This window comes from Bos grunniens, chromosome 4 (assembly GCF_055505025.1).
Source record: "Bos grunniens cultivar Pamir isolate PY7600 chromosome 4, Bosgru_T2T1.0, whole genome shotgun sequence".
Lineage (NCBI taxonomy): Eukaryota > Metazoa > Chordata > Mammalia > Artiodactyla > Bovidae > Bos > Bos grunniens.
The window spans coordinates 89,981,226-90,005,315 of NC_141168.1; the positions used below are offsets into that span (position 1 = coordinate 89,981,226).

At 40.5% G+C, this 24,090-nt stretch overlaps 1 protein-coding gene across 2 annotated transcripts in view; it reads right to left on the bottom strand.

Annotated features, from left to right (window-relative positions):
- The window catches only part of DNAH11 (dynein axonemal heavy chain 11), a 369,573-nt gene extending 359,202 nt beyond the window's left edge, over positions 1-10,371 (bottom strand). For both annotated transcript variants that reach the window (XM_086397406.1, XM_086397407.1), the window contains exons 1-2: positions 8,998-10,371; positions 7,577-7,720 (exon numbers count right to left, since the gene is read on the bottom strand). In XM_086397406.1, the coding sequence (XP_086253532.1) occupies positions 7,577-7,720; positions 8,998-9,813 (960 nt within the window). In that variant the 5' untranslated portion in view covers positions 9,814-10,371. The remainder of the gene's footprint in view (positions 1-7,576; positions 7,721-8,997) is intronic.
- Between the last annotated feature and the right edge of the window lie 13,719 nt (positions 10,372-24,090).

The following is a 24,090-nucleotide window of genomic DNA, read 5'->3' on the forward strand; positions in this document are numbered from 1 at the left end:
ACAATCTTCTAGTTAACTACAAACAAACTGAAAATTCATTTCATTTTCCAATGGGGATAAAACAAATATTTCCAAATTGTATTATATTTTCCTGCTTTGTACCCACCACTTCTTGAGCTAGGAGATTAGTAAGAAATAGTGTGTCTTTCAGTGGCAACAATCTAAATGCCCATCCACAGATGAATGGATAAAGAAGATGTGTATATACAATGGAATGCTACTCAGCCATAGAAAAGAATGAAATAAAGCCATTTGCAACATGAATGGACCTAGAGATTATCATACTAAGTGAATTAAGTCAGAAAGAGAAAGACAAATGCCATATAGTATTACTTATATGTGGAATCCAAAATACAAGGCAAACCAACTTATGTATGAAACAGAAATAGACTCCCAGGCAGAGAACAGACTTGTGGTTGCCAAGGGGGAGGAGGGCTGGGGAAGAAGGTACTGGGAGCCAGAGACCAGCAGATGTCAACTATTACATAAAGGATGCATAAGCAATTAAGTCCTACTGTACAGCACAGGGAACTACACTCAATATCCTGAGATAAACCATAATGGGAAAGAATGTATATATCTGAATCTTGCTCTCTCTATATATCTGAATTTGCTCTATAGCAGAAACTAATACAACACTATAAATCAACTATACTTCAATAAAAACAAAAAAAATACTAGTGTGTTGAGCTCTGTCGGTCAGAACTGCCATGAGAGGCACATTTTCCTGTCGTGTGGAAAACACGGGAAAAACACCCATCTCTGACTGGGAGGGGTATTAGGGAAGACTCGCCAGGAAAGTTGATACTTGGTTTAAATCTTAAAGATGAACGAGTAGGGCTGAACACGGATGCAAAACCACTGAAGGCTAAAGGAGTACATGGCTTCTGAGAAAGTTCCAGTCTGGCCTGCCTGAAACTGGAGCCAGCACCCCTAAGGAGAGGCCCTGTGAGGAAAGCAGGGGCGGGGCATGAAGAGCTTTGGAAACGAGACTGAAGACTTAGGCTTGCTGGGCTGCCCATGCACTGACCCACTGAACAACTGCTTTCTAGATTAAATTCCCAGTATCAACAGCTTTTCTAAAAGTCAGGGATAGGGATAATTCTGGTTCTTCAACATTTCCAGTTTACTGTTTCAAACTTTCACTCTATTTACTGTTCTGTGACAAGACCAACTTCTTTTAAAATTAAGTATTTGTGTCATAAGCTATAGATAAAACTGTTACGCAATTCTGAGCCACATGCTTTGTAGAGCAGTTAAGCAGAGGGCTCGAGTATCTCCATGAACATCATTTCAAACAAGTTGACCTGGGATGTGCTCTGTAGTGAAAATAAACCTCGTTAGCAACAAGCATATACAAAGGAATTCAATTAATCTGGGGTTTTGTTTTTAGCTGGAAGTTTTTTGTCTAGGTTTTATGCTTTATAAGAAAAATCCCCAAACTTTCTCTGAACCAAAATAATTTGGACGTGTTTACTAGCGGATATACAATACATGTAAAAAAGTCTCTGCTGGCATTCTCAATGGCAACCCACTCCTTTACTCTTGCCTGGCAAATCCCATGGACGGAGGAGCCTGGTGGGCTGCAGTCCATGGGGTAGTGAAGAGTTGGACATGACTGAGCGACTTCACTTTCACTTTTCACTTTCATGTACTGGAGAAGGAAATGGCAACCCACTCCAGTGTTCTTGCCTGGAGAATCCCAGGACAGCGGAGCCTGGTGGGCTGCCGTCTATGGGGTCACACAGAGTCAGACACGACTGAGGCAACTTAGCAGCAGCAGCATTCTCTTTACTCACTTTGTCCTTTTTTGAAACATGGCATCTTCCTTTTAACAACAGTTCTTAAATCAGTAGAGAGTATTACCTGGTCAATAATTTCAAAATACAGAAGCCTAGGCCTCTGCTAGACTTCTTAAATTGAAATATATAGGAATGTGGTCCAGATACTGATTGCAAGAACCAAATCATACTTTTCATTCTGGCTTGAGAAACATTTACAGTTATTGTTTCTTTCAAGATATGGGTCAACATAATACTTAAAGAAATAACTGCATGACATTTTTAATACTTTTGCTAAATTATATAATATAGTTAAAATAATAGCATATAGGGACACATGATAATATTGAACAGTAGATCAGGAGTAAAATTTTGCACACATTAGATCTGAGATGTCTATTTCACAGCAAGTGTAATAGACATTTCAGATCTAACGTGGGCAGTGGAAGTCCAAGGTTAAAGTTCAGGAGAGAGATCAGGGCTGGGAAGAGAATTCTGGGAGAGCCTAGCATATCAACATAAATTACTGTTTATCAGTGTATATCTGTGTCGAACTTCAAAGACTATACAACATTGAATATAAATGAGAGTATATTAGGTCATGAAATGAGAAAAAAATAAATATGAAGTCATAAATGACTTTTTCTCATCTCCTGTTTAAACACCTGGTCCATCCCTTTATTTTACTCCAGTGTAAGAACAACAACACTGGAAAATTCCCTCAACACTTTTCAATCCAATCACTACTTCAGTAACATAGTCCCTCTTTGGTCCTTGATTGAGTCACCAATTCACCAATCCTTTCATTAAATGTTTTTCTTCTTGTGTACCAGAAAGTACCCAGAAAGACAGTAGTTAATTAGTTTAGAATGCAATGGCCCATTTGATTTCAAACTTTTAAATGAAATCTGTCCTAATAAAAACCTTCAGAGAACACGCATAACCACCATCATCTTTCAAAAATAAATACATGGATGCGGGTTTGACAACTGGCCTTGGTGGCAACACCTGGATGAAAAAGTTGCAGGGTGTTAAGTTTTCTAATCAGCCTTTCCAGCTTTATTCCTCACCACCCTCCAGCTCTTCCCCAATCTAACTGCAGTAATGTACTTTGTTTTTAAAAATGCAATCTCCATTTCCTCACCTTTGGGCCTTTGCACTGCTTCTTACTTCCTCCCTTCTCCATACCTAGTTACTGCTCCTTGTCCTTCAACAAACAATTTATCAAATAATTTACAATGATTTACCTTCAATAAATAATTTACCATACAACCGTGGATGCTTTTGAGAGTAAAAACAATAAGAATTAGCAGATGTCATATGATCTATAACAGAGGAGACTGGAACCAACTCAGGCAAATCAAGACCTGTAACCTATTGAGACTTCCTACCTTCCCTGACAACTCTGTAAGATGATGCAGCATCCTGCTGAAACCACAATGCCCACCACGCTGTATCCCTGTTTGTTCAGCTGTCTGCCTCCCTAGTTAGACTGCATGCTTTCTGAGGGCAGAAATGTCATCACTAACTGCCAGGTATGTCCTGTCAGTGGTACCAAGTAGATATTAAACAAGTATTGACTAAAGGAACAAATGACAACTGTGGGCTTGTTAGCATACAAATTCCAAGTGAAAAGCCCAAAGGGACACTTGGGAATTTGTATGGTAATAGGCCCACGGTTGTCATAAATGTCAAAAAAATTCAAATGGAAGATTCCTGTTTATTTAACTTATATGCAGAGTACATCATGAGAAACACTGGACTGGAAGAAACACAAGCTGGAATCAAGATTGCCAGGAGAAATATCAATAACCTCAGATACGGAGATGATACCACTCTTATGGCAGAAAGTGAAGAGGAACTCAAAAGCCTCTTGATGAAAGTGAAAGTGGAGAGTGAAAAAGTTGGCTTAAAGCTCAACGTTCAGAAAACAAAGATCATGGCATCCGGTCCCATGACTTCATGGGAAATAGATGGGGAAACAGTGGAAACAGTGTCAGACTTTATTTTTCTGGGCTCCAAAATCATTGCAGATGGTGACTGCAGCCATGAAATTAAAAGACGCTTACTCCTTGGAAGGAAAGTTATGACCAACTTGGATAGCATATTCAAAAGCAGAGACATTACTTTGCCAACAAAGGTCCGTCTAGTCAAGGCTATGGTTTTTCCTGTGGTCATGTATGGATGTGAGAGTTGGACTGTGAAGAAGGCTGAGCGCCGAAGAATTGATGCTTTTGAACTATGGTGTTGGAGAAGACTCTTGACAGTCCCTTGGACTGCAAGGAGATCCAACCAGTCCATTCTGAAGGAGATCAGCCCTGGGATTTCTTTGGAGGGAATGATGCTAAAGCTGAAACTCCAGTACTTTGGCCACCTCATGTGAAGAGTTGACTCATTGGAAAAGACTCTGATGCTGGGAGGGATTGGGGGCAGGAGGAGAAGGGGACGACAGAGGATGAGATGGCTGGATGGCATCACTGACTCAATGGACATGAACTCCGGGAGTTGGTGATGGACAGGGAGGCCTGGCGTGCTGCGATTCATGGGGTTGCAAAGAGTCGGACACAACTGAGCGACCGATCTGATCTGATCTGATCAGAGGTCATACACCAAATGCTTTTCCTCTATAAAAATACCTTGAAGCTCCATTGTTTTGTCTCTTAGAAGAGGATATCTTTAGCCCTTATTTAACTTTTGTTCATTTAGCAAGTACTTACTTAACTGTTACTATGTGTCAAGCAGAACTTGGGGGTTTGGGACTCATCCCTGGTGGCTCAACTGGTAAAGAACCAGCCTGCCAATACAGAAGACACAAGACTTGTGGGTTCAGTTCCTGGGTTGGGAAGATTCCCTAGAGAAAGAAATGGCAACCCACTCCAGTATTCTTGCCTGGAGAATAGGAGCCTGGCAGGCTATGGCCCATGGGCTCGCAGAGACTTAGATATGCCTGAGTACACAAGCACACAGTGAGGAAAGATTAAGAGCTGCCATGAGGGTAAGGCAAGTAAGGCAGTCACCATGGAACAAAACATAAGAGGCCACAAAAGAACCCCACAAACAGCAACAACTTGATTTGTTGTTTAGTCACTAAATTGTGTCCGAATCTGCGACCTCATGGACTAGAGCCTGCCAGCCTCCTCTTTTTCATGGGGTTTTCCAGGCAAGAATACTGGAAAGGGTTGCCATTTCCTTCTCCAGGGGATCTTCCCAACCCAGGGATAGAACCTGAGTCTCCTACATTCCAGGTGGATTCTTCACCCCTGAGTTACCAGGAAAGCTCAACAGCTCAATAAGATGAATCATATTTTAAAATTTTAAATAAAAATTAATCCAAAACTGATAAACAAAATAGACATTTTTTAATAAAGAGTGTTACTGACGTTTTGCCTTAGGCTCCAACATGACTTGGCACGGCACTGTTAGTGATCCTATTTTTAAAGTTATTTACTTGCGTTAATTTTGATTTTTTAAAACATTGCCTTAGGGAATCCCCCGGTACTCAGTGGTTAAGACTCCATGCTTTCACTGCTAGCACCTGAGTTCAATCCCTGCTCAGGGAACTAAGATTTTTTAAGTCTTGTGGTGCAGCCAAAGAAAAAAACAAAACACACAAAAACTGCCTTAAACTATTATTCATCTTGATTAATGAGTTGTTTTTGTTTCTCCTCACCTCCCTGGAAGTTCTCCTCTTGAGCTGGGGGCCTCACTTGCCTGACCCTAGGTCCAGGCCCTTCAAAGATCCTTGTTTAGCTGGAGGGCGGCTTCATAAACAAGAGATATTTGAGCAAAAAGACTTAAGACATGAATGGGTTGGCTGAGTGGATTCTGGGGAAGAGGAAGAAACAGCAAGAGCAAAGGCCCCAGGGCAACAGTGTGCCTGAAATAATTAAGGAACCACCCCAAGGAGGCCAGGAGTTAGCAATTGAAATGAGTCGAGAGGTCACAGGGAGGTCAGACCACAGAGAATTTGGACTCTGGTCAGGCCTTAGGGCCCCTTCATTCCGAATTTAAGTTTTGTCCACAAAGAAACCCAAGGGACAAGTGTGAAGTCCTCACTTTTTTCGTCCCAATGCTCATATCCTCAAGCATATTTAAATAAATTAGAATCTTCCCAAACCAGCTACACCCATGAGGTTCTGAATGTTTTTTGTTTTCTATAGATATACTCACGGACAGTTTACTCTTTCACTTGAACTTCTCAGAGGGCTATGCAGAGAAAGGTCAGAGAAACTGGAAAGGGTTTTATATCTTTTGTCACAGATGGTAGAGAAAGCATTCCAATAAGGAGTGCAGCTTTGCACTTTTTTTTTTTTTTAGCTTTGCACTTCTAAGTCCAGTTGATGGCAGCCTGGATTCCCATGACCAAAGGTTATTTACACTCCATGTGAAACCCTTTCATCAGATTCAGTTCAGTAAAAATCTCCTGAACACCTGTGACATAACAAAAACTGTCTCAAGTGCTTAAGATAGAAAACTCTCTTCCTAGTGTCTTCTGGAAATCAACTAACACTATAGAAACTCAATAGAGAGAAACCATGGTAGAAGTAAAGTTGGGGGAGAGAAGCCCTAGCTAATCCAGAGACGGAAAGAAAATACTTCTCAAGAAGAAAGCAGAAGAGCCTCAGGAAGTAGAAGAGGGGTGAAAGACGGAGGCTGATAAATCTTCAGTAATAAATACGTACGTTGGCAATTACTCCTACATTAAATATCGGTCTTGGCAAGACTGTTTTGATTACTGAGACCTAGTTTAATGATACTAACCCAGTTTCCCCCCAGTTTGGTGTGCATTAGAATCACTTGGACTTCCCCGGTAGCTCAGATGGTAAAGAATCCGCCGGAATCCACCGGCAATGCCGGCAACCTGGGTTGGATTCCTCAGTCGGGAAAATCCCCTGGAGAAGGGAATGACAACCTACTCCAATATTCTTGCCTGGAGAATTCCATGGACAAAGGAGCCTTTTACAGTCCATGGGGGCTCGAAAAGAGTTGAACACGACTGAGTGATTAACACAACCCCACACAGACACAGAATCACCTGAGAATCTTTTACCACTACTGCAGCCTGGCTCCCACCCAAGACATTCTTATTTAATTGGTATTATGTGTCACCTGGGCAGAGTTACATTAGCTCCCCAGGTGATGCTAATCCAGCAAACTTTGAAAACCACTGCTCTGGCTCTTCCAAATTCAGTCATTTTGTATCTTATTCCTCAAAGCTGGTTTGTGAACAAACAGCATCAGCTCCACTACAGACCTACCGCATCAGTTTGCCTTTACCAAAATCCCTAAGTGGTTCTTAGGAACATTAGAGCGCCAGTAACATGGGTTTGGAGAGGAGTTCTCTGGTTGAAGGGGAGAGAAAAGGAATTTCAAGGCACTCATTCCTAATACTTTGTTTCTGTTATCTTTTTCCATTATCTCACACGAGTGCACTTAGAAACAAACAGGAATCTTAAAAACTGATAACACACTTTTTCAAAGTGTATATCTATCTTTACTCTGAACAGGAAGTTTAATACTTTAGCTAAGTGCAGAAGCCTATTTCAGATGCTTTTTAATTTCCTTTCATTATTTAGAAAGAAAAAGGTAAAGGATGATCCTACAAATTACCACCTGTTGAATGTCAGCATCAGTATCAGCTCATTTCAGGAACAGTCTAAATGCTATCATTTCCCATCCACCTGGCTAATGAGATGACCAGCTGCTACATTCTTTTTAATAGCCAGTTATCCTGAATTAATTTCAAGTGTCATGAAGATAAATTAAATATTAAAATATTAAGGCTAGACCAGTACCTCGTCTAGGAAAGCAGTTACATGTCCAAGAGATGAGGCAGGTAACTCTCCAAATAAAACTATCTGACAGAAGTCATTTACTCCAATGTTTTCAGTAGTCTTCTTGGCAATATAAACAAGTTTATGTTTTACATCTCTTGGAATCTGAAACAAGAGCAAATAATTATTTTAAGTCTACAATGTAGTTTCCATGTTAACAAGCAAGATGTACTACATCTAACTTGTAACTGGATTGCAAGCATGAGAAAGAAATCTGGCATCCTGCCTACCTTTATAAACAAGATTGTTCCACTGCTCTGTAAAGTGTATACAGTTTTCTTTGTTCTTTTATAAAGCTAATTTCACAGTATTATTGGTGTGGAATATCACCTTTCAGAAGATCCTTATATACTATAAAGTCTCAAAATTAACAACAAATGCAGGGAGAAATTAGAAATGTTTCCATCTGAGCAAAGGTTATTCTTTTGTATAACCTTTTCCTGTTACAAATAAGCCCAACTGAGATAAAGACCAAGAGGTTACATTTGATTACTATCCTCAGAGCAAAAAAACAGACGTGTTTAATCAAGATATTCTAGCATTTTCATGACTACCAAGTCATTTCTTCAGGTATCATGACTATTTAACCTAATACTACAGCGTTCTCTTTGTCTACTCTGACACTTTTAAAAACTAAACCAGGAGAGTAGCAAAACAAACAAAATTCGGAACTCGTAAAACTCTAAGGTAAAACTCCAGTTATTTTTTTCTTCTCTGGGATTCCATTATAATCGACCACATCTAGCGATGATGGTACCACTTTACGTTAACAGCAAAGCATCTCAAGACTATAAATCTGGCTCCAATTTGTACTCTAGAAGTACAAATGCTGTATTCGTAGAAGTACAAATACTGAACTCGTTAACGTTCAAGTGTACTAGAAGTCAAATTGAAATAGGGAAAAGAAGCACTGTCCTGAGCGCAGACTGCTGGCAATTCTTTTTTTTTTTTTTTTAAGACTAAGTATCAATATTATTCCCTGAGATGAAGTGTGGTTGACAGGCAGCCTGAGCCATGACAAGCTTTTTGAGCTCTACCAAACACCACTTGTGGCTCCAGAGTGATCCAAGAACGATTTAAAGTAAAGTTATCTGGCAGAGAGAATTCACCTTGCGCCTAACAACCAGGCAGCTAAAGAACGCGCGGTTTTTGCAGGCTCAAAGGCTGACCTTCTAGAAAACTAACCAACAGCCGCTCAACAGCAGAGTGGACGCACCTGGGGGATTCTGTGGACTCCGGGGGCAGGCACTTGATATAAGTTATTTATTTTAAAGAGCCCTAATACATGTCCCGAAGGAACCCAAGGAGGTGCGACTGGCCAGTCCCGTCCGGGTGTCCGTCAGGCAGGACGCGAGGTGTGGCCGGGTCCCCTCACCACTTACCTGTTGGGACGCCTCGAGCTGCCCCTCAGTGGTGACGCTGAACAGAAGGCAGCAGGCTGGGCTGGGGCTCTCCAGAAACTCCCCCAGAACCTGCCGGTTGTCTTCACTCTCCAAATGCTGGCTCCATTTCTCTTCCGGGAGGCCCAGTAACTGCTCCAGGCGGCAGCCGACGAAGCGCACCCGCGCGTCCTGGGCAAAACTCCGCGCTCTCCTGGCCGCCGCCACCTCCTCGTCTTCGTCTTCCTCCTCCAATTCCACCAGGCCCGCCGCCTCCGGGCCGGCGCCTGGGGCGAGGCGAAGAATCGGAGCTTCTCGGGCTGCCACCTGGGCTGCCATCCAGTATGTCGAGTAGGCGCGGGACCGGCCGGCTCGTCGTGCGCGTCCCTCCCCAGCCCCGGGTAGGCTGGGCCACCTCCACAGGCGCGCCCCGGGAGGCGCCCACCTCCTCCAGCGATCACTGCGAGCGCGGCCGCTTGTCCCACACCTGCTCCCACTTGGCCTCCCGCGTCTGCTCTCGGAGCTACAGCGCAGCGGGACGGAGTTCTGGAGGGTCTTTAGCAGTGCGTCCCGTTTCCAAGGGAACGGCGTCCCCGCCCCGGCCCGCTGAGGGCGGAGAGAGCACCAAGCAGAGCGGCTTTCCGCAGGGGAGGGGCTTGCCCTCCACCGGTGTGAGCCACTCGGTGGCCTCTCCGCTGCCTTCTGGCTCCCTGGCATACAGGACATCTCCGTGGGGGCTCCCAGGGAGGGAGTCCAGTATTGATTAATTGCTGTGTTTTGAGCAATGCTGCCGTGTGCTGAACACCATGCTAAGTCCATCCTCTTGATTATTTTAATACCTGGAAAGGCAGGGCTTCAATTGGTCAGCTTATCTAATGAGCAAAGAAATAAGTCTCAAAGTGACTAAGCAACAAGGAGATGATGGATTCATGTCTTGAGCCCAGGGCTTTAAATTCACCTTGCCCTCAGTGGTTAGGTGATTCCAGAAAAGAACCAACATGCAATTCAGCTTTCTTAGTTGTGGGAATCCCAAGATCTAGGTATTCAAAATCCTGATTCCAAACTTCACCTGCCACTTACAGGGATGTTAATACACACAGTGAAAGAATGAATGACGCTCTTTGGAAATGTCAAAGTGCTCTGAAATATATAATTATTATTCAGTCCAAGAGTAAAAGGTCACAGGAGAAAAGTTCCAGATTAGTAGCAGTCTCCCTGATGTTGAAATGGGATTTCAGTACAGTTTGTTAATGACATTTGTTAAGAGTGAAGGAGCCAGAATTTTGAGAGGCAGTCCTTGAGTTAAACCTTTTTTAGTCCTTTCCATTTGTTAATTGTTCATTTCAAAATAAAAACTTCAAACTTCGTGTTTCCCAAGGAAATATGAGTGAATGTTGCTCTTAATAATCCATTGATAAATAGGTTGTTTCCAGCCAGACTTGGTGCCTCAATGGTTTTTTTTTTTTCTTCTTCAGGATATCTGCTGTGTCTGATAACCACTGTAGGTTTTTCTAGTTGTATCATCAGAATCTTGAATGCACACAGGCTCCTGGAAAGTCTTTATAATGACTTCAAACTTCACAGCTGCTTTCTACTGGCCAGGGCAATCCTTAGGGTACCCAGTAGCTACTAAGAAAGCCTAGAAATTACTGAAAATATTGTATGATGCTTCTTAGTCTTTCCTCTCATCCCTATGTTCTTCTACCTTTGCATCCTCTACCACAGGGAAACAGGAATTCTGTAAATAAAAGAGTTGAATTAAATTCAAGTGGAAAACCACTTTAAAATTCAGTAGAAAATTTGAACTCATAATGCTATTTAACTACACTTTTCAAAAAGGTACAAGTGTAACTTACAGAATGAAAACACATCAAAGATGTCTTAACTTATTAATGAGAAAATTGAAAAAATGGTAAAGTTGGTTCCAGGAGAATCAAAGAAAAAAAGATTCACAGGCAGCAGAGACTGTTGAAATAAGGTTGTTAGATTAGATACAGTACTCCTTACTGTCCTACAGAGCAATATAATCATGACTTTTATCTTAGGCTTTTAACAAAATAATTTGTATATTTCAAAAATAATTTACATCTGTAATGAAAAAAAAATCTGTGGTTAACTGTGATTAACAGAAAGCCCAAGTAATAGTGGCAAACAATAAAAATATTTATAACCTCACCCAAGAAGTCTAGTTGCAGAAAAGCCATGGGTTGGTTAACAAAATGACTGGGATGAAACTGTTGTCTCTCTTTTCTGTGGTCTCCAGTTATTCTCCTGTCACGAATGCTAAGTGGTAGTGATGGTTTCTAGCATTCCTTGTAGGTGACGATGCAAGAAAAGAGAGCGTCTTCATTTTTGAGTAAAGAAAACTTTCTGAAGCCATTCAGAAGATGTTCTCTTTCATCTGATTTGCCAGTATTTCATTATGTCTGTATCTAAACTTTGTGTTTGTCCCATCAAGATCCACCTCCAGCCTCCTCTTAAGGATATGTCCACTAGGAGGAGCCTGAGCAAAATCTGGATTCTGCTAGTGAAGAAAGAGAGAAAAAAAATGTCCATTTGGTAGTCAACCAAGACAGGAATGGATGTCCTTTTTTCCTCAGATGCCCCTATATACGTATAAATTATTGGAAGTATCACTTTACACTAACACAATTCCCCAAGAATTATGAAGACTTTACTTTTTTTTGCCCCCTAACTGTGGCTAAACATTAAAAGAACTTTATTCTAGGAGAAGCCCATGACTTAGGGCAACTTGAGATTTTGGAAGGGGATAAAGGAAAACAGGGTAAAAATTGAGAAAACTATGTGACTTGAGGAATTTTACTGTCTGGATTTTCAGAGATATCAAGACAGAAACAGGTGAGTAAAGGACAAATATAACGGGGAGCCGCTGTTGAGGCCGTCGGATATGTGCCATGTTCAAGGGTGGGGGCAGAGAAGAGACATGCAAATCACAGACAGGAATATCAACTCATAAGGTCAAGGCCATTCAAAACATAAAAAAAAAAAAAAAAAAAAAAAACCCACTAGTTAAGTTACAGTTTCTTACCATTGTTCCTTTTGATTGAAAAGGGCGGGGTAGGGAGGGAGGTGGGAGGGATGTTCAAGTGGGAGGGGACATGGGTTAACCTATGGCTGATACATGTTGATGTTTGGTAGAAACCAACACAATACTGTAAAGCAATTATCCTTCAATTAAAAATAAAACAAACAAACAAAAAGCCTAAAGCATCTTTGCAAAGTCCAAGCATGAATTTAGGAGTTCAACAGGCAAATGTAGTAGAAAACCAGAGGATTTGCAGGAAAGAATAATTTTGTAACATCTAAAATTCTGAGGTGTACAAGAAATGACTGACAGAAGTAAGCAAGCAAACGAGAACCACAGAGCATTCTTGAGAGGAAATTCTTGCCAGACTGAAGTGTGATCTCTTCCAGTACCTGCATAAGGTACTCTACCTTGCCTTATGGTTATTTGTGCAGTTTTCTTAGTTTTCCTTATTAGCAACTAAGCCCTTTGAAGGTAGGTGCTATCAGGGACTGTGACATTTATCTATTTTACCCCCTGTAGCGTCTAGCATAGAACCTCCAGCAATTCCATTGTTCAAATATTTGTTGAATTGAAATAAGCACTTCAAAATAAAATGCCAGCAAGGGAAGGACTTCTGTAACCCAAACAATTTCACTCAGGTAAAAGGTGAGAGCCTCTGATGGGAGAAGGGAAAAATGAATTTGTAAAAAAAGAGATTCATTGATTCATTTAATTAAAGGAACAAGAAAGAAGTTTTCTGGGAGCCCTAGTTCCCTAGAAGGAAGAGGATATAGAGATTAAATAAATTCAACAAAAGAATATGAGAGTTAAGTTGGAGGGAGTATAAGCACAATTATTTCTAAATAATACCTATATCATATCAAACACATTATTATTTCTATTCCTGTTTGTTAAACCTTTCTTTGAAATCAGAAATGAAGAGAAAGCTCAAAGAAAGTGCTCAGAGTTGGGCATAGGTGGGGATTAAATGAGAGTTGGTGATCCCTCCCTTTTGGAGGGAGCACACACATAGCCTTACATTTGTCTAGTGCTCCACAGTTTACAAAGCCCTTTTATGGGCGATATTTAGTGGAGAGAGATTTGAGGAGGACAACAGTGGGTTTATATCAGGTAAATCCCCCTCTTAACTTTTCTATTTACATTGTGGATGTACCCACTGTAACGCTGCTAAAGCTTTCTTCCTAAACCAGTAAGTGCTGTTTGCATTCTTGCTTTTCACCCCAAATACGTGTCTGTAGTCCTAATATGCTAGAAGTGAGTTGTTCCAGGACGTAGAATATCACATATAACTGGTAATTATCCCCAAATTTCCAAAGATTAACATACCCTAATTTTATGTCCCAATTGTATCAGCACTAAGAAGCCCCTACCACTTTCCCAGCAGTTCCAGCCCCTTACAAAGAGGGCACTCTGTGGTTGCTTGGGCTGGGAAAGGTTAGAATTAATAAAACATCCTTCGAATGCACACCGACAGTTCTTTACCTGTGGCCATCCAAACCCTGAGCTTCTCATGTAAACAGAGGATACAAATCATCTCCTGGGAACTTCAACAGTTTGGTCCTAAAAGGGTCAACAAAACTACAATTGGCAAAATCAAGGTGTTAGGGAAAAGAGGGGATTGATGGAAGCAGAAAGGAAATAAAACAAATCTTAAAGCGTAGTTCATACATTATGTGATGCACCTTTTCCCACATTTTAACATCTACGCAGGTGGAGTCCATCTTACATTTGTGTCTGCCAAAAGCTGTATCAGTTGTTGTTACTATTGCCCATACATCTGCAACAAGACTTGCACAATGGAATACTGTCAGCACAGAAGAAATTCCTGGAGATAACAGGAAACCATTCTTTGAAGAAATGCTACGTCCTTAATACTCTTCATGTCACAGTAGAAATCTTCCTGTCCAGTGTTCATATCCAGTTAGGACACCAGTATAGCCACACTGGTTATTAAAATACCAATTCCACGCTGGAAGGCAAATAGCCACTCTGATTTCCCATCCCCCTACTCCCCAGCATCCAGCAACTGAAGGGGTAATGCCAGGGATTTGGGGTGGAGGGGGGTGGGGTGTGGAATGGAGAAACAAGGAGGGACTCTGGGACGTTCCTCCAATACTATGTCTAGCATCCCTTCTGACTGATGGGTGCTGTGCTGTGTCTGTTATTAAAATGTCTGACTGTCATCTCTGTATAATAATAAGAAACTAATTATTCTTACATTGTTTAAGTGGAATGAACTGAACTTGGAATAGGGTAACTCTTAGTTTGATATCTAAATATGTCTAAATTTTGATTGGGTGTTGTGGATTCTCGAGAACAAAGCAATGTCCTGTGGATTCACAATCTTGGAGTATTTTAGACCAAGTTATAGCTCACCCAGAGCCAGACATCCTGGAATGTGAAGTCAAGCGGGCTTTAGGAGGTATCACTATGAACAAAGCTGTTGGAGGTGATGGAATGCCAGTTGAGCTGTTTCAAATTCTAAAAGATGATGCTGTGAAACTGTTGCACTCAATATGCCAGCAAATTTGGAAAACCCAGCAGGGGCCACAGGACAGGAAAAGGTCAATTTCATTCCAATCCCAGAGTAAGGCAATGCCAAAGAATGCTCAAACTACTGCACAATTGCACTCATCTCACATGCTAGCAAAGAAATGCTCAAAATTCTCCAAGCCAGGCTTCCATAGTACATGACTGTGAATTTCCAGATGTTCAAGGTGGATTTAGAAAAGGCAGAGGAACCAGAGATCAAATTGCCAACATCTGTTGGATCATTGAAAAAGCAAGAGGGTTCCAGAAAAATATCTACTTCTGCTTTATTGACAACACCAAAGCCTTTGACTCTGTGGACCACAACAAACTGGAAAATTCAAGAGATGGGAATACCAGACCACTTGACCTGCTTCTTGAGAAATCTGTATGCAGGTCAGGAAGCAACAGTTAGAACTGGACATGGAACAACAGACTGGTTCCAAATAGGAAAAGGAGTACGTCAAGGCTGTATATTGTCACCCTGCTTATTTAACTTCTATGCAGAGTACATCATGAGAAACGCTGGACTGGAAGAAGCACAAGCTGGAATCAAGATTGCTGAGAGAAATATCAATAACCTCAGATATGCAGATGATACCACCGTTATGGCAGAAAGCGAAGAAGAACTAAAGAGCCTTTTGATAAAAGTGAAAGAGGAGAGTGAAAAAGTTGGTTTAAAACTCAACATTCAGAAAATGAAGATCATGGCATCCAGCCCCATCACTTCATGGCGAATAGATGGGGAAACAATGGAAACATTGGCTGACTTTATTTTTTTTGGACTCCAAAATCACTGCAGATGGTGACTGCAGCCATGAAATTAAAAGATGCTTGCTCCTTGGAAGAAAAGCTATGACCAACTTCAACAGCATTTTAAAAAGCAGAGACATTACTTTGCCAACAAAGGTCCGTCTAGTCAAAGCTATGGTTTTTCCAGTAGTCATGTATGGATGTGAGAGTTGGACTATAGAGAAAGCTGAGCACCGAAGAACTGATGCTTTTGAACGTCGTATTGGAGAAGTCTCTTGAGAGTGCCTTGGACTGCATGGAGATCCAACCAGTCCATCCTCAAGGAAATCAATACTGAATATTCATTGGAAGGACTGATGCTGAAGCTGAAACTCCAATACTTTGGTCACCTGATGTAAAGAACTGACTCATTTTAAAAGAACCTGATACTGGGAAAGATTGAAGGTGGGAGGACAAGGGGATGACAGAGGATGAGATGGTTGGATGGCATCACCAACTCGATGGACGTGAGTTTGAGCAAGCTCTGGGAGTTGGTGATGGACAGGGAGGCCCGGCGTGCTACAGTCCATGGGGTCGCAAAGAGTCAGACACGACTGAGCGACTGAACTGAACTGAACTGACAGCTCACGTACAAAACAAAAAGGAAAACAAAGACAAAAACAACAGAGAGTTATTTGATATTTTTAGAGAGACCACAATTACTTTGAGGGTATTCTGAACAATGCCAGAGTTAAAAGACATTTTATATTTAGTAAGAAGCATAAATATTCAAATCACAATTCTAATCAGTATTTCTATTAGAACAAAATGTATAAATTGAAGGCAGATATTTTATTTAAATGTATTCACTAGTGATTACCACATCTTTTCTCACTGCATCAATTCTTCAGAGAATTTGTTATGATCATGGATTTTAATAAGGATAACACTTAAAAGAAAATATTTTAAAACCTTTTTGTAAACAAGGTATATTTTTCCTAAAAATATAGAACAGTATATCTTAGATCTGCAAAATGATCAGTTTAATAAAATTCTCTAGGCAGGTTCACCCTTTCTCTTTTCCTATTTTATGTCAAAGTCTACATAACAATTGGACCCAAGAATAAAAATATTCCCAATTACTTATCTAATTGGACACATTTACAGAGACTACTTTTTTCCCTCTTTATATTATTACTTTAAATATATATATTTTATTGAAATATAGTTGACTTACAATGCTTCAGGTGCACAGCAAAGTGATTCAGCTATACAGATACACATATATTATTTTTGAAAATATTATCCATCATAAGTTATCACAAGATATTGACTCTAGTTCCCTGTGTTATACAGTAAACCTTTGTTGCTTGCTGCATATCTATTTTTTAATTAGAAATCTAGGGTTCTATTCCTACTAAGTCAAACTAGTGGGATCAAAATGTCATAATTTTTTTAGTTAAGGAAAAATTCATGTTTTCTAAAATATTTATATATTATACATATATATATGTATACAAAAGCTTTTCTACTACACTTGATGAAGGCTTGAGAAAGAACATAAAAAAAAAAAAAGAGAAATTGGACAACATAAACTAAATGGAATGGGAGCACTGAATATAAAATAGGGTGAACCAAACTAGATAAAGTACAAGACTATCATATAGTCCAGTTGTTTTTAAACATGACTACTCATTAGAAACATCTGGAGTTCTGGAGGAAAAAAGCAATATCTGAGCATCTGTAGTTCTCAAAACATTTCAAAATACTTCTGACATTCATCTGATTTTAAAAAGTGATGACAGGTTTTTCTATTAGATCCTGGTTTGGGTGATATTTTGATATTGGTGATATTTTGATAGTTTGGGCTTCTCTAGTGCTTCAGTTGGTAAAGAAATCACCTGAAATTCAGGAAACCCAGGTTTGATTCCTGGGTTGGGAAGATCCCCTGGAGAAGGGAATGGCAACCCACTCCATTCTTGCCTGAATTCCATGGACAGAGGGGTCTGGTGGTCTACGATAGCCCATAGGGTCACAGAGAGTCAGACACAACTGAGTGACTAACACTTTCGGTAGTATAGAGGTTCTATTATTTTTCTGTTGACCAATCATGAGACAATGGTATTAAGTAATAGTTACCTAATCACAATAGTAAAAGATGTTTATCAGTTTTCACAATCAATAGCCAGACAAAAAACAAAAGATCATTACAACTGCAAGTCATAGTGGGAACATGACTAATAATATAAAATAATTACATACAATTTTAGGGGGGTCAAGCAGAGTGATATGACGAGAGGAAGTGCACAAATGCACATGTTTTCATCCACCCAGTTAGTCTCTGTCTTTTGGTTGGTACATTTAATCCATTTACATTTAAGGTAACTATGGATATGTTAGGTAGGTAGAATAGAGAAAAGGAGTCCAAAATGGCAGTGGCTAAAGGACAAGGAAGGTCCAAGGACAGAGTGAAGACTTCAGGCAGAACAAACAGAACAAACAGCACTCCTGGCTAAGCCCAATTTGCATAGGGCAGGCCCAGGTGGAGGGAAAAAAACATATAAAAGGATGAGCCAAAGCGCTTTCTCTCGGACTCTGTCTCCTGCGTGCGTGCGCTCTTTTCTCTCTCTCTCTCTCCTATCTTCTAAATAAAATAGAGCTGTAACACTGATTTGCCTAAGAGCTGTAGCACAGTTTGTCCAAGACCCAAGAGCTGTGAAGCGCCGAGGGCTTTAATGTCCGTCGCTCCAAATCTTTGTTGTGACGAGACAAAGAACCGAGGAATATACACTCGCGTGACAGATACATATGATCCTACTACTGTTTTCTTAATTGTTTTATTTTCTGTAGGTCTTTTCCTTTTCTTGTGTTCCTTGCCTGAAGAAGTTCCTTTAGCATTTGTTGTAAAGCTTGTTTGGTGTGCTGAATTCTCTTAACTTCTGCTTGTCTGGAAAGCTTTTGATTTCTCCATCAAATCTGGAGAGTCTTGCTGGGTAGAGTATTCTTGGTTGTAGGTCCTTCCCTTTCATCACTTTAAATATATTATGCCATTCCCCTCTGGCTTATAGAGTTTCTGTTGAGAAATCAGCTGATAGCCTGATGGGAGTTTCCTTGTAAGTTATTTGTCACTTTTCTCTTGTTGCTTTTAATATTTTATCTGTCTTTAATTTTTGTCGGTTTGATTTCTGTGTGTCTTGTTGTGCTCCTCCTTGGGTTTATCCTGCCTGGGACTCTCTGTGCTTCCTGGACTTGGTTGACTATTTCCTTTCCCATGTTTGGAAAGTTTTCAGGTATTATCTCTTCAAATATTTTCTCAGGTCCTTTCTCTCTTCCTTCTGGGACTCCTATAATGCAAATGTTGGTGTGCTTAATGTTGTTCCAGAGGTCTCTTAGGCTCTCTTCATTCTTTTTTCTATATTCTATTTTGTGGCAGTTATTTCCACCATTCTGCCCTCCAGGTCATTTATCTGTTCTTCTGCCTCAGTTATTCTGCTATTGATTCCTTCTAGTATATTATTCATCTCTGTTTCTTTGTTCTTTAGTTCTTCTAGGTCTTCAGTAAACATTTCTTGCATCTTCTCAATCTTTGCCTCCATTCTTTTCCCATGATTCTGGGACATTTTCACTATCATTATTTTGAATTATTTTTCTGGAAGGTTGCCTATCTCCACTTCATTTTGTTGTTTTTCTTGGATTTTTATCTTGTCCCATCATCTGGGACATAACTTTCTGCTTTGTCATCCTAATTAACTTTCTGTAATATGGTTTTTGTTTTAACCACTGTGAGACTGTGTCTCGTTTCTTTTGTCTGTCCCCTGATGGATGAGTCTAAGAGGCTCATGTAAGCTTCTTAATGGGAGGGACTGTTGATGGGAAAAATTGAGTCTTGCTCTAGTGGGCAGAGTCTTGTTCAGTAAAGCTTTAATCCAATTATCTGCTGATGGGTGAGGTTGTACTCTCTGCCTGGTAGTTGTTTGGCCTGAGGTGACCCAGCCCTGGGGTCTACAAGCTTTATGGTAGGATTAATGGTGAATTCCAAGAGGGTTTACATCAAGGGAAACCTTCCAGTGCTCCCTGCCCCCCACCAACCCACACCTCCACAGCAGGCCCTCCACTAGCAGGTAGTTTTGGTTCAGTCTCCTGTGGGGTCACTGCTCCCCTCCTCTGGGTCTTGGTGTGTGCAAAATTTTGTATGTGCCCTCTAAAACTGGAGTCTCAGTTTCCTTCTCTGGAAAGCCTATAATCAAATCCTTCTGGTCCTCAAAGCCAGATTCCTTGGGAATTTCCAGTCCTTTTGTTGGATCCACAGACTGGGAAGCCTGATGTGGGGTTCAGAACCTTCACAAGAGTGTGAGAACTTCTTTGGTATTACTGTTCTCCAGTCTGTAGGTCACCCACCTGCTGGGTATGGGATTTGATTCATCGTGATGGCATCCCCTCCTACCATCTCACTGCGGCTTCTTGTCTTTGGACATGGGGCACCTTTTTTTTTTTTGGTGAGTTCCAGCATCCTCCTGTCAATCATTGTTCAACAGCTAGTTGCAGTTTTGGTGTTCTCACAGGAAGAGATGAGTGCACGTCCTTCTACTCTGCCATCTTGAACGAGAAGCTCCCCTTTTGTTTTATTAGCTTGTCTGATAAATATTTTTAAGCATACATGACCTACAACACTATGTTAGTTCTGTATGCACAACACACTAATTTGATATTTCTATATGTAAAGAAAGATCAGTGCTTACAAAGATTTTTAATACAAACTGATGTCCCCAGTACAATTGGTATTACCAACTGTAATTGGTAATTACAATTAGTACCAATATTGGTATTACCAATACCAATACAAATTGGTATTTTGAAAAACAAAACCGGAAAATAAATGAAAACCTGAAGCTCTTTCCATAGGACCCACAACCTGTACTAATCATGATTTACTCCATAAAGATGAGAATTAAAGGTTATATATCATCATCAGAATAGGGCTTAATTTTCTAATACTATCTTTCTATATAATTATAGAAAGTGAGAGGAAGCAACTCTAATACAAAACCACAGTAACTTATAAACTTGATTCTGACTTATAAACTGTAATTAGAAATATTATATATTAATATGATGCTTCACCAAACATGCACACACATACTCACCACATATACTATAAAAATCTGATAAAGCATAGCTAACATAAAAGCTTTAAAGACATAAAAAAGGTAAAACTGTAACTACTTACAATATTGTTGAATTGCACTAGCATCGTTATTCAGTTAGCTTCCTCTTTGCCTTTATACTGTTTTCTTCAACAGTGGTTTTCCAAACTTGTTATGGTACCCAGATACTTCAAAGCCATGTTGCCCTTTACATAGCACCATGAATCACTGATGTGTTTAATTCCAACATAAAATTATACAAGCTAGGAACGATTTTGCCAGCAGAAAATATAACTTTATTACGGCTTCCACATCTCAAAAATAATACTACCATCAATAAAATATTTATTAAACCACATTTCATAGCAAGATAATAAATAACACAATTTGAGCCAAGCTAACCATCTAGAAAGACATGATTCAAAGAAGAATGAGTATATGAGACAACTGCTCAAGTTTAACTTCCTCCTCTTAACCTGCAATTTGCTTTGGTCTGATCTTAGCTCCCAGGGTCTGACTTCTTGGCTCTCTGACTCCATCTTTAGACTTATCTTAACCTGGCCCAACATGATCTGAGCCTTGGCTCTTTCCCATACATGTGGGTTTACTGCACTCCCATCTCTGCAAGTGCTGGCTGGCCCATCTTAGGAGCGGGGGAAGGGGGTCTTGAGGTGCTCAAGAAATCCAGCCAAGGAAGAGATGCAGGGAGGCAGGGTTACTACAGAAAAGAGGAACATCACCCTTGTGCCTGAACCTGGTTAACACAGTGGGAGGTAAATGTACTAATCAATTGGAAAAAGTAGCTCTATAGATTAGCTTGGGAATGAAAGGGGCAAGTCAGAGTTAAGAACAGGGTCTGTAGCCCAGTTAAGGCAGTAAAAAAATGCATGAGGTGCTGAAAGTGGAGGGCAGAAGCTAGTGGAGGGGCCTCTGAGCCTTGAAAGGAATGATGGCAGTTTGGACAATTTGTTTGTTTATGTCTTATTCTACAAAGAATTTGAAAAGTTAAGTGAGAGTAGCTTAGAGCTCATTAATGTAGAGCACCTTATTCTTTTCTGAACCAAGTCTGACAGGAAGTTGTCTAGGATAAGAAAAGTTTTGGACACAAAATGCACTATTTTCTGTTCATGGCCCCAACTTTACAGGGAGCTGAACACATAGTACTTTTTGCCCTGTAAGTTCAGGTTCATTTTATTTTAGTGTATCTCTCTTTTGTTAAATTTTTAATTGGAAGATAATTGCTTTTTAATATTGTGTTCGTTTCTGCTGTGTATCAACATGCATCGGCCATAGGTAAACAAATGACCCCTCCCTCTTACCAAGTGTATCTCTAAACACAGGAGATTTCAGATATATAAAATTATCCACACACATGTCCCCCCAAAAGTTATTGAACAACACATGAGAAGCCATTTCTGTTTAGTAGTTGGTTTCTTTCTTGTTTGGTTGTCTGCTGTCACTTAGGTATGTAAGTAGTCAAAATTAACATTTTAAAATTAGAAAATAACTAAGATTTGAAACTTTAACTTTGCTTAGCATTTGGAAAAGATGACCATCATAAAATACTCAGACAGAAACTAGCTTCATAGGTAGTCTGGGAAAAAAAATGTACACTTAAATTCTCACTGAAATTTCTTGATGGGATATTGAGCATTAACTTTTCAACCTATTGGTCCCTCAACTGGGAACTTCTCCATCCTCCCTGCCCCCTTTTGGGTTAACCTAAAATTAATAGTAACTTCTATCTATTGAACACCATTGTGTCAGGGGCTTGAGAGTTACCTTAGTTAATCCTCTTAACAGACCTGTGAGACATTATTTCCATTTTGCACAAGACGAAAAGAGGGTGCAGAAATGGTAATTTGCCCAGGGTTGTGTAGTAAGTGGCAGAACCAGGAATCAAGCTCACACTTCTCGGCCTCCAGTGGATATCTCTGTGTTACAAGCTTTGCTTTCATCAGGGTGCTTGATCCTCTGCATTGCAAGCAAGCCTTTACCCCCATGGCAAGGATGCACCGCCAACTCTTACCTCTCTGCTGCAGTCCTCGTTTTTGGTCCCTCCATGCTAGTGTGCTTCAGCCCTGGTCCAGTCAGGTTCATCCCTTTCGCTGATTCCTCTTCCCTCAGTTTCTCCTGATACTGACTGGCAAAACTGGCTTCTTTACTTTGTTTTGCTCAGATATCACTTCAGGAGGCTTCCTGAACCCCCTGATTATAATCACAGCCCCAGCACGCCTCACCTCTAGCTTACTTGTCCCCCTTGCCCTTAGCATTTTCAAATGTGCGTGAACTCTGCGAAGGCAGGGGATAGGGCTCTTTGTCTTATTCTTGGTCTGACACTTGGATTAGCACCTGGTATAAAACAGACCCTCAGTACTCTTCCAATGAGTGGAGACTCAAAATACAAGCCTATCATTCATGGCTATCATTAAGTCCTGAAGCAAATTAACATCCAGAAGTAGGAGAGCTAGATAAACATGTAGTTTTATGGAAACTATTGGTTCAGTTCAGTTCAGTTGCTCGGTCATGTCCAACTCTTTGTGACCCCATGGACTGCAGCATGCCAGGGTTCCCTGTCGATCACCAACTCCGACAGCGTGCTCAAACTCATGTCCGTTGAGTCGGTGATGCCATCTAACCATCTTATCCTCTGTTGTCCCATTCTCCTCCTGCCTTCAATCTTTCCCAGCATCAGGGTCTTTCCAGTTAAGTCAGTTTTTCCCATTAGGTGGCTAAAGTACTGGAGCTTCAGTTTCAGCATCAGTCCTTCCAATAAATATTCAGGACTGATTTCCTTGAGGATGGACTGGTTGGATCTCCTTGCAGTCCAAAGGACTCTCAAGAGGCTTCTAAAACACCACAGTTCAAAAGCATCAGTTCTTTGGTGCTCAGCTTTCTTCATAGTCCAACTCTCACATCCATACATGACTACTGGAAAAACCATAGCCTTGACTAGATGGACCTTTGTGGGCAAAGTAACGTCTCTGCTTTTTAATATGCTGTCGAGGTTGGTCATAGCTTTTCTTCCAAGGAGCAAGCATCTTTTAATTTCATGGTTGCAGTCACCATCTGCAGAGACTTGGGAGCCCCCAAAAATAAAGTCTCTCACTGTTGCCACGGTTTCTCCATCTATTTGCCATGAAGGGACGGGACCAGATGCCATGATCTTAGTTTTTTTAATGTTGAGTTTTAAGCCAGCTTTTTTACTCTCCTCTTTCAAGAGGCTCTTTAGTTCTTCTTCACTTTCTGCCGTAAGGGTGGTGTTATCTGCACATCTGAGGCTATTATTTCTCCCGTCAACCTTACTTCCAGCTTGTGCTTCATCCAACCTGGCATTTCTGCATATAAGTTAAATAAGCAGGGTGACAATATACAGCTTTAATGTAATCCTTCCCCAATCTGGAACCAGTCTGTTGGTACAAATCTTTTATACAGAATTTTAGGAAATGTGTGTATATTTATGCCTATCTGTATTTCTTGTAGTCTTTCAGCAACTTTAAAGACAAAATAGTTTTATGTGGAAGTTTGAACTTCCTAACCCAACCCAAATGTTATATATTAGTATAAAATTGTATTTTCTCTATATGTGCACCTAATTTTATTAAAATGCATACAGGAAACAAAAATCCCATGGATTATGTT